The sequence below is a fragment of the Dipodomys merriami genome, unplaced genomic scaffold, assembly GCF_024711535.1.
Source record: "Dipodomys merriami isolate MVZ:Mamm:240054 unplaced genomic scaffold, mDipMer1.0.p SCAF_373, whole genome shotgun sequence".
Classification (NCBI taxonomy): domain Eukaryota; kingdom Metazoa; phylum Chordata; class Mammalia; order Rodentia; family Heteromyidae; genus Dipodomys; species Dipodomys merriami.
In genome coordinates, this window is record NW_027205304.1 from 967501 (window position 1) to 978485 (window position 10985).

Genomic DNA, 10985 nt, shown 5'->3' on the forward strand with positions numbered 1-10985 from the left:
CCTTAGCTGGAGTGTTGAGATAGAGTCTCACAAACTTTTTTTTTTCAGACAGAAAAAGAGTATATTGGGAGGAGGGAGTAAGAGCAAACTATGGGGCCTGCAAGAGATGGAGACGTGGGGAGGCAGAGGGGAGGAAGAAGAGAGAAGGAATCTAAATTTTTTTAATTGAAATAAACTCAGACTATGTTCCTCACAATCCCAGCCTCCTGAGTAGTTAGAATGACAGTGTGAACCTTGGGCACTCAGTTTAACACTCAACTGTTTTCCCCATTGATCCTGAATTCAGGGCCAGGATGCGGTCTCTGAGCACTTTCTGCTCAAGGCTAGTGCTCTATCACTTTCAGCCACAGCTCCACTTAGGTTTTTTGAGTGGTTAACTGGAGACAAGAGTCTAATTGGGACTTTTCTGCCTGGGCTGGCTTCAACTCATGATCCCTCAGATCTTAGCTTCCTGAGTAGCTAGGATTAGAGCCGTAAGCCACCAGCACCTGGCAACATTCAACTTTTTTTGTGTGCACGTGTACTATACCCATGTACCAGTACCATTGTTGCCTGATTTGGGGTGTCTTTTTATTTCATTTTCTTGCCTAATTTCTCTGGCTAGGACTTTGAAAAATCCTAGCACTCAAGTTCAAGCAATTTTTCTTGAGAGAATCACAGCCCAACCCAGGTCCACCATGACATTAACCAATGCAAAAGAGGGGGTGGAGGCCTTGCTCAAGTGGTAAAGTATCTTGCCTAGCAATCTTTGTGTGTGTCTATGTGTGTTTGTGTATCGTGGTGCTTGAACTCAAGGTCTGAGCACTAGCCCTGACCTTTTTTGCTCAAGGCTAGCGCTTTACCACTTTGGAAGCCACAACTCCACTTCTGGTTTTCTGGGTGTTTGCTGGAGATAAGAGTCTCACAGACTTTCCTGTCCAGGCTGGCTTTGAACCATGATCCTCAGATCTCAGCCCCCTGAGTAGCTAGGATTACAGGCATGAGCCACCAGTGCCCAGCTCTGCCTAGCGATATGAGGCACTGAGCTTCTCCAGTACCACAGGGGGGAAAAAAAAAGAAACAAAGGACAGTGCCCCCTCTGATAATAACCCTTGCTCCTTCTCTTTCTTTATCCCCACAGCCCTGAAGCCAATAGATCTACATTCCACCTATCAGGTGGGACCCCTGATGGCTGTGGAGACCACTCGGGGCATTGTGCTGCACTGGCGAGCCCACGGCTGGCCCCTGCGCTCTTCCCGCACACCTATAGCTGCCCTGCACTCTGTGGCCAGGGAACTGGATGGCCTGGCTGGGGGTCCTCACACTGTGGTGGTGTTTGGTCTGGGAGCCCATTTTACCACCTTCCCTCCATCCATCTTTGTGCGACGTCTGGCAGGGATTAGAGCAGCTGTGATGGCCCTGCTGGCCCGAGAACCCAGCACGCTTGTGGTCATTAAATTGGCCAACACTGGCTATAAGTCTGTGTACGGCAGTGACTGGTTCACCTTGCAGGTGAACCGGATGCTCCGAGCTGCCTTTGCTGACCTCCGTGTGGCTTTTTTGGATGCCTGGGAAATGACTTCCAGCCTGGCTGTACCTGACAACATCCACCCAGGGAAGCTCATTGTCCAAAATGAGGTGGCTGTACTTCTGTCCTTCATCTGTCCCTCTTGAGTGCTCCTGAGAAGACTGGCTCTGTGCTGGCAGAGAGCCTGGGGCCTGGCCACTGGAATGGCAAAGAGCTACCATGAGACATTGAACAAACAATTCAGGGAAAAGTAATTTCCCCAAGATGGACTGCTTCTATACAAACAAAATTATATATACATAATGATACATAAATAACACTTTTATATTCTTGCTGTTATTGTTCTTGTATCAGAGCTTGAACTCATGGCCACAAGCTCTTGCTTAGCTTTTTTTTTGCTCAATGCAGATGCTGTACCTCTTGAGTCATGCCCCTGGTTCAGATTTTTGCTGGCTGATTGAGAGATGGAGTATTCTGAGATTCTTACACTGGCTGTCTTCAAACTGGCTGTCCTCAAGGATCCAAAGTTTTTTTTTTTTTTTTTGGTCTGGTTGTAGGGCCTGAACTCTGGGCCTGGGCGCTGTCCCTCAGCTCTTCAGCTCAAGGCTAGCACTCTACCACTTGAGCCACAGCACCACTTCTGGTTTTCCCATGGTTAATTGGAGAGTCAGAGTCTCATGGACTTTTCTTCCTGGGCTGGCTCTGAACCTCGACCTTCAGATCTCAGCCCCCTGAGTAGCTAGGATTACAGGTGTGAGCCACTGGTGCCAAGCAGGAATCCAAACTTTTGAGTAGCTGGGATTACAGACATGAGCCACCAGTGCCCAGCAGTGCTGGGCAATGTGTGTGTGCGCGCATGTGCATGCAGACACTTGCCAGCCCTGGGATTCAAACTCAGGTCCTGGGTACTGTTCTGGAGCTTTTCCTTTTTTTAACTTTTATTTTTTGGTTGGTTGCAGGGCTTGAACTCTGGGCCTGGGCGCTGTCCCTCAGCTCTTCAGCTCAAGGCTAGCACTCTACCACTTGAGCCACAGCACCACTTCCCATTTTCAGAGTGGTTTATTGGAGATAAGAGCCTCATGGCCTTTCCTGCCTGGGCTGGCTTTGAACCGCAATCCTCAGATCTCAGCCTCCTGAGTTGCTAGGATTATAGGCGTGATCCACCAGCGCCCAGCTCTGTTCTAGAGCTTTTGCACTCAGGCTAGTACTCCATCATTTGAGCTACAGCCCTACTTCTGGCTTTTTGGTGGTTAATTCCTGCCTAAAATGGCTCAAACTGCAATCCTAAAATCTCAGCCTCAGGGCTGGGAAGGTGGCTCAGTGGTAGAGCGCTTGCCTTGCATGCATGAGGCCCTGGGTTCGAGTCCTCAGCACCACATAAGCAAAAAGAAAAAAGCCGGAAGTGGTGCTGTGGCTCAAGTGGTAGAGCACTAGCCTTGAGCTCAAGAGCTGAGGGACAGCGCCCAGGCCCAGAGTTCAGGCCCCATGACTGGACCCCAAAAATAATAATAATTAAACTCAGGGCTGGTCACTGTCTCTGAGCTTTTTCATTCAATGCTAGTGTGCTACCACTTAAGCCACAGCACTATTTCCTGCTTTTTGATGTTAAGTGGAGATACAAGTCTCAGGGGTCTTTCTGCCCAGGCTGGCTTTGAACTGCAATCCTCACATCTCAATCTCCTGAGTAGCTGGGATTATAGGCTGCCTGGCTACTTAGGTTAGCTTTGATTATCTTAATTTTTATTTAGCCGGCCCTCCCCTTATGCTCTGACAGAGGCTGTCCAAGGTGCTGGAGCTACTGGGTTTAGAAGAAAGAAGCAGAAGTGCTGTTGGGGACAACATGGGCCATTACACAGCTAACCACAGGCGTAGTGAATGTATAGCAGACCTGAATTCGCAGTCCCAAGGCCCTGTGTTTCTTGAGGCCTCTGCAGCCCAGCAAGCTGAAGCTGCAAAGGAGCTATTTTGATCATCAGAAACCCTTCTTTCTCCCCTCTTTCTTCCTCCTCTCTCTCTCTCTTCTTGTCAGTTTTGGGACTTGAACTCAGGGCCTGGGCACTGTCTCTGAGCTTCTTTTGTTCAAGGCTAGCACTCTACCACTTGAGCCACAGTGCAACTTCTGGCTTTTTCTGTTTATGTGGTACTGAGGAAGTGAACCTAGGGCTTCAATGCATGCTAGTCAAGCACTCTACCACTAAACCACATTTCCAGCCCCAGCCTGTGTAGCCTTGAGTGCCCCAGGCCCTGGGTCCAGATGTGCCCTCCTTGGGATCATTCTGCATCAGCCTTATAAAGTTGTGTGTGTGTGTGTGTGTGTGTGTGTGTGTGTGTGTGTGTGTGTGTGTGTGTGTGTGTGTGTGTGTGTGTGTGTGTACTGGGATCTGAGGATCCAATACCCAGCCCCTCATACTTTCACTTGGCGTTTTTGGTGGTGGTGGTGGTTGTGGGGCTTGAACTTGGGGCCTAGACACTGTTTCTGAGCCTCTTTGTGCTCAAAGCTAACATTCGACCACTTTGAGGCACAACACTACTTCTGGTTTTTGAGTGGTTAATTGGAGATAAGAGTCTCACAGGGACTTTTCTGCCTGAGCCAGCTTTGAACTATGATCCTCAGATCTCAGCCTCCTGAGTAGCTAGAATTACAAGCATGAGCCACCAGTGCCTGGCTTACTTTTTTTTTTTTTTCTCCAGACTGCTACTGTAACACTTGAGCCACACCTCCACTTGTGGCTTTCTTGTTGTTGCAAGACCGGGGCTTGAATGCAATACCAAACACTTTGCTCACTGGCTAGTGCTTTACCAACTGAGCCAAACTTCTAACCTCTACTTCTACTTCTGGCTTTTTTCTGGTTAATTGGACATCAGAGTTTCCTAAGCTTTCCTGCCTGGGCTGGCTTGGAACCCTGACCTTCAGATCTCAGATTCCTGATTAGCTAGGATTACAGGCGTGAGCTATCAGCACCGGCTTGGCATGGGGGTTTTGATGGTCTCACAGCAGGCTGTGCTTGTCTACCTTTCCAAAGCACAGGGATATGTCCTCACCCTGTCTCCAGAATCAAATTCCCTGCAGGCCACACGCTCCCCTGGCATGCAGTCTATCCAACAAATGTGCAATGTTACATATGTGGCTCTGCTTGGGCACTGAGAATCAAGCAATGAGCAAAACCATGCTGATTCTTCCATACAAGAAGGGACAGTCAACACAAACCACGACATCACAGAAGTTACATAGACATTTAGACAATGATGTGTGAGATAGAAAATGTAAGTCAGGTGTAGCACTTAAGAAGCAGAGACCAGGCCGGGCGCTGGTGGCTCACGCCTGTAATCCTAGCTACTCAGGAGGCTGAGATCTGAGGATCGTGGTTCAAAGCCAGCCCGGGCAGGAGAGACCGTGAGACTCCTATCTCCAATAAACCACTAGAAAACCGGAAGTGGCGCTGTAGCTCAAGTGGTAGAGCGCTCGCCTTGAGCTGAAGAGCTGAGGGACAGCGCCCAGGCCCAGAGTTCAAGCCCCACGACCGACAAAAAAAAAAAAAAAAAAGAAGCAGAGACCAGGGCTGGGAAGGTGGCTCAGTGGTAGAGCGCTTGCCTTGCATGCCTGAGGCCCTGGGTTCGATTCCTCAGCACCACATAAGCAAAAAGAAAAAAGCCGGAAGTGGCGCTGTGGCTCAAGTGGTAGAGCACTAGCCTTGAGCTGAAGAGCTGAGGGACAGCGCCCAGGCCCAGAGTTCAGGCCCCATGACTAGACCCCCCCCCCCCCCCGAAAAAAAAGAAGCAGAGACCAGAGGATCATGGATTCAAGGCCAACCCTGGGTTATGTAATCTGACTGTTTCACAAAAAAGCTAGGGGCATGGTTCAAGTGGTATAGCATCTGCCTAGCAAGTTCAAAACCCAGTATCATAAAAATAAAGGAAAAAATATTTTTTAAAATGCAACAAACAAGCTGGGCACCGGTGGCTGTAATCCTAACTACTCAGGAGGCTGAGATCTGAGGATTTCGTTTCAAAGCCAGCCCAGGCAGGAAAGTCCGTGAGACTCTTTTCTCCAATAAACCACCAGAAAAACAGGAAGTGGCACTGTAGCTCAAGTGGTAGAGTGCTAGCCTTGAGCTGAAGAGCTGAGGGACAGTGCCCAGGCCCAGAGTTCAGGCCCCACAACCACCCAAAAAAAAAAAAAAATGCTCACCTAAGCCGAGTGCCAGTGGCTCACGCCTGTAATCCTAGCTACTCAGGAGGCTGAGATCTGAGGATCGAGGTTCAAAGCCAGTCCAGGCAGGAAAGTCAATGAGACTCTTATCTCCAATAAACCACTCGAAAACCGGAAGTGGCGCTGTGGCTCAAGCGAGCGGTAGAGTGCTCACCTCGAGCTGAAGATCGCAGGGACAGCGCCCAGGCCCAGAGTTCAAGCCCCAGGACTGCCGCACCCCCCCCCCAAAAAAAAGAAAGAAAGAAAAGAAAAGAAGGCTCACCTATTAATGGAAATTAGGAATTATAGGAAATAGTACTGATTAAAAAAAAAAAAAAGAAAGAAAGCTTAGCTAGCCAGGTGCTGGTGGGCTCAACCTGTAAATCTGAGCTACTCCGATGGCTGATTTGAGGATCAAAGTTCAAAGCCAGCCCAGGCAGGAAAATCTGTAAGACTCTTACCTCTAATTGACCATCAAAAATCTGGAAGTGGAGGTGTGGCTCAAGTAGAAGAGCAACAGCCTTGAGTAAAAAAGGTAATCAGAGGTCCCAAGTTCAAGCCCCAACACTGGCACTGGCGTTGGTGCGGGCATGCGCTCAAGCTCACATACTCACACACGCGTGCATGAATACACACACATATACACACACAGGAAAGGAAGGAAGAGGAAAGGAAAGGCAGAAAAGAAAGGAAGGGGAAAAAAAAGAAAGGTTTTCCACAGGCAACCAGACAAAACCCTGTAGGAGGCTGGGACTGGGAATACTGTAGGTCTTCAGATTGGAGCAGCAGGTCCTAGCAGTTAACTTTCTTACTAGTCCAGCTAACCCGGTTCCTGTCCTATACCAATGACTTCTTCACTCAGAACTAGAGCAGCAATTTGAAAACAAATGAGTGCTGGCTTCCTTGTGCTCGCTAAGCAGGCATTCTTATTGCTGGGCAGGACCTTATTATTTTTTTTTAAGGTTATTCTTGAGATAGACTTTTTTTTTGTCGGTCGTGGGTCTTGAACTCTGGGCTTGGGTGCTATCCCTGTGCTCTTCAGCTCAAGGCGAGCGCTCTACCACTTGAACTACAGCGCCACGTCCGGTTTTCTAGTAGTTTATTGGAGATAAGAGTCTCTCCAACTTTCCTGCCCGTGCTGGCTTTGAACCGTGATCCTCAGATCTCAGTGTCCTGAGTAACTAGGATTACAGGTGTGAGCCACCGGTGCCCGGCTTCAAATAGACTCTTGCTACTAGTCTAGGTGCATCTGGATCCGATCCTGTTAGGTGTCCACTATGGTAAATTAATAGGCCTGTGCCACTGCACCAACTCTTTCTTGAGAAGGTGGTGATGGAGGGGGATCCTCATAAACTTTTTCTGCCCAGGCTACCTTCCATCCTCCTACTAAAGTTATAGGTGTGAGCCACCAGCCCCTATTTGTTTCTTTTTCTTTCTTTCTTTTTTTTTTTTTTTAACCAGTCCTGGGGCCTGAACTCAGGGGTTGGGCACTGTCCCTGAGTTTCTTTTGCTCAAGGCTAGCACTTTACCAGTTGAACCACAGTGTCCCTTCTGGCTTTTTCTGTCTATGTGGTACTGAGGAATCAAACCCAGGGCTTCATGAATGCTAGGCAAGCACTCTACTGCTAAGCCATATCCCCAGCCCCCTATTTGTTTCTTAATGGTCAAGGGAGTCAAGCTGTCTGCCCTCCACAGTATTCTAATTGCTGTTCTCATACCTACACTGTCCTTCTTCCAGATCCTCACATAGCTAGCTTTCTTCTCGGATTAGACATCTCACTGAGGCTCTTCTGAATATGCACAATTAAACAGCCTCTTCTCTCACCTCTACTGTGGATTCTTTCTTCATCCTGCTCTTGAACTCATCACTTCCTCCTCTCCACTGGTTAGGCTAAGTTAATTGGAGACAGTTTCATGGACTTTTCTGCTCCAGCTGTCTCTCTACTGTGATCTTCCAGATCCCAGCCTGGCTTATCAACCATTAGCCTGTTTATTACTGTCATCATTATCCTATCACTAACTATCACCTGTAATAATTATTATTATTTTTTTGGGTCCAGTCATGGGGCCTGAACTCTGGGCCTGGGCACTGTCCCTCAGCTCTTCAGCTCAAGGCTAGCACTCTACCACTTGAGCCACAGCGCCACTTCCAGCTTTTATCTTTTTGCTTATGTGGTGCTAAGGAATCGAACCCAGGGCCTCAGGCATGCAAGGCAAGCGCTCTACCACTGAGCCACCTTCCCAGCCCCACCACCTGTAATTATTTGATTGCTATTACTGGTGTTCATCTTATTCATCTCAACAGAAGAGAATTTCCATGTGGAACTGTAGTTGATCTGGCTCACTACTGAATCCCATGATATGTAAGCGCTTAGGATGACGCAGGTTAAATGCCCACTGAACAGCTCATGCCCACTGAACAGCTCAACATCAGTGCGTGGCACTTGTAATCTGAGCTACTCAGGGGGCTGAGATCTGAGGATCAAGATTTGAAGCTAGTCCAGGCAGGAAAGTCTGTAAGAGTCTTATTGCCAATTAACTGTCAAAAAAAGGCAGAAGTGGGGCTGTGTGGTTCAGAGTAGAGTGTTAGCCCTGAGCAAAAAAAGCTAAGGGATAGCACCCAGGCCCTGAGTTCAAGCTCAATGACCAAAAAGAAAAAAAAAAAGCTAAGGAAACAGCACCCAGGTCCAGAGCTCAAGATCCAATACTGACATGGGAATAAAAACCCAGTGAACTAGAGGAAAGGAGCTAGACTGCTGCCATTACAAGAAGGCAGATATTTGCCCCCGAGTGACTTTCCTTGAGTGACATAGGGTTAAGAGTTTTAGTTCTGAAGATTATTTCTTTGTTGCTTTGTATGTCCCTCCCCCACAGTATAACCCCTGCTTTCACTGTAATTGATGTGGGTATAATTTGTGGAGAAGGGGAAAAACAAATCGTTTAAATAGGGATACAGGTGGACCCATTGCAACAATGAGATGTACAAGTCGTTATGTGGAAAACAAATTTTACGGGCTGGGAAGGTGGCTCAGTGATAAGAGTGCTTGCCTTGCATGCATGAGGCCCTGGGTTTGATTCCTCAGCACCACATAAACAGAAAAAACCAGAAGTGGCGCTGTGGCTCAAGTGGTAGAGTGCTTGCCTTGAGCTGAAGAGCTGAGAGACAGCGCCCAGGCCCAGAGTTCAGGTCCATAACCGGCAAAAAAAAAAAAAAAGAAAGAAAAAGAAAACAAACTTTACAACTTTGGTGGGGGGGGGGGAATGGGAAAGATTGGGGGGGGCATGGGGAGGATGGGAAGGGGAAACAGAGGAGGCTACAATGCTTGATAAGAAATGTGCTCATTATCTTGCCCATCTAATTGTAACATTTTCACAATTTAAAAAAAAAAAAAAAGAGTTTCAGTTCCGAGAAAAAAACATATAATATCCCAACCAACCAGTTCTTTAGAGCCCAGGGCGAAACTTGCCCTGCATACTGTTGGCCCAGGTGTGACACATAACCGTTTGTGGTCAAGCTATGGAACAAGGATAAAGCAAGCCTTAGCTTGCTTTAAATGTTAATCAATCATGTAATTTCTTATGTAAAAGTTCCTTAAAGTTGTTTATTCAATACTATAAAAACTATGCTGATTCTATGCTCGGAGCCTCTTAGCCTCACCAGTAACGGAATGCACAGAGGACCAAGCTCAAGTTTGCAATCAACGACTCTGCCGTTTGCATTGATCATGGTCTCTGGTGGTCTGTGAGGGGGCATCCGAAACTGGGTACTTCAACAGATGGATGAATTAAAGTCAGCTGAGCTCTAAGTCCACCATCTACTCAGCAGCCAACACCTTAAGGAAAACAGCAATTGGCCAAAGTGTTCCCTGGTTGCTACTTTTAAATCCTGTATGTGTCTGATAATCACCATTCCTGTCTCACATTTACCATCAGAACAGCACAATTTCCAGTGCAGTGTCTTTTCTTTTATTATTATTTATTTCGGAGGATCCTGGTAAGAGCGTCATTTCCTTTTCCTCAGGTCCACAGAGGAAGCCCGTGGAGCTGAGCCAGTCCTGGGCCCCCGGTTGGGTTGTAGATAGGGAGGGTGATACTAGTGGAGAAAACGTCTGCAGGAAGACCAGAAGTACCAGCCTCGCTTGCTCTGGCCATGTCCTGGCCAGGTCGTCCTCGTAGACTGCAGTCCGTCTCGGGGCGCACTGCTGCGGGGTCAGGTCCTCAACTCTGGCCGGCTGTCCCCGCAACTCTCGGCCTCCGCGGCCCGCGAGGCTTCCCGGACGACCCTGAAGGGCGCTCCGTGGCCGGGCACCACCACGTCCGCGGCGCCCAGGACCCTCTTTCGGCTCTGCTCCTGGGCCACGGGGTCCTCGCTCAGCGCCTGCCACGTGTCCTCGTCTCCATCGCGCTCAAACACGTCTCCCGCCAGCACCACGGTGCCCAGCTCGGTGCCCGCCACCGCCACGCTCACGTCGCGCCGGCCCGCGTGGCCCGGAGTGGCCCACACCTCGAGGCCGGGCCCCAGGCGCAGGGGCCGCTCCTCGCGCAGGTCGTGGGGCAGATAGCGGCCCCCGGGGAGGCAGAAGTCGTGCGAGACCAACAGAGCCGCCTCCGGAAACAGCCCCAGGTTCCCGACGTGATCCGAGTGGCCGTGCGTCCCCACCACCAGAGCCACGTCTCCCGGGGCCACGCCCTGGCCCGCCAGGGCCCCCAGCAGCGCCTCCCGAGCCCAGGGGCCCCCGGTGTCCACCAGGATGGGGCCCCGCGCCGCCTCCTGCAGAGCGGCCTCCGCGCCGCCGTCCGCCGACAGCGCCGCCCGGTGGCCGGGGGCCCGGGGCCAGGACCGAGGCAGCACAAGCGTCACCGAGCCGTCGGCGCGCACCACGGCGCCCGCCCCTTCGGGCTCGGCGTAGCCCCGCAGCAGAACCACCACCGAGTAGGAGTCGCCGGGCACCAGCCAAGGGGGCTCGGCCCCACGCAGCGGCTCCGTCCTCACCACGATGCTCATGGCTGGGGACAGAGAACGGGGAGCCGTGGGCGACCGCCCGGTCCGTCCAGTCCCCGCCGCTCACCCAAGTGGTACTTTTTCCAGTCTCAGCTCTGTGCCGCCCCCCCCCTCTGCAGGCGGAGATGGTATCGCCCGCCCCGCCCCTACGTGGCCCCGCCCCTACGTGGCCCCGCCCCTACGTGGCCCCGCCCCTACGCGGCCCCCGCCCCCTCCGCCGCGGGTCAGAAGCTCGTCTCGCCGGTCTCGTGCTGGTAGCGGGTCGCCCCTCTCCCGCCACCCTCCAA

At 50.6% G+C, this 10985-nt stretch overlaps 2 protein-coding genes across 2 annotated transcripts in view; one reads left to right on the forward strand and one right to left on the reverse strand.

Annotated features, from left to right (window-relative positions):
- The window catches only part of LOC138804832 (NXPE family member 3-like), a 16176-nt gene extending 14337 nt beyond the window's left edge, over nucleotides 1-1839 (forward strand). The window contains exon 5 of the mRNA XM_069989333.1: nucleotides 1121-1839. Within this exon, the coding sequence (XP_069845434.1) occupies nucleotides 1121-1653 (533 nt within the window). The 3' untranslated portion in view covers nucleotides 1654-1839. The remainder of the gene's footprint in view (nucleotides 1-1120) is intronic.
- Nucleotides 1840-9099: 7260 nt separating this feature from the next.
- Mblac1 (metallo-beta-lactamase domain containing 1) lies at nucleotides 9100-10790 on the reverse strand. Its single transcript, XM_069989227.1, has one exon. The coding sequence runs from the start codon at nucleotides 10699-10701 to the stop codon at nucleotides 9907-9909; it is 795 nt and encodes a 264-aa protein (XP_069845328.1). The 5' UTR covers nucleotides 10702-10790; the 3' UTR covers nucleotides 9100-9906.
- Between the last annotated feature and the right edge of the window lie 195 nt (nucleotides 10791-10985).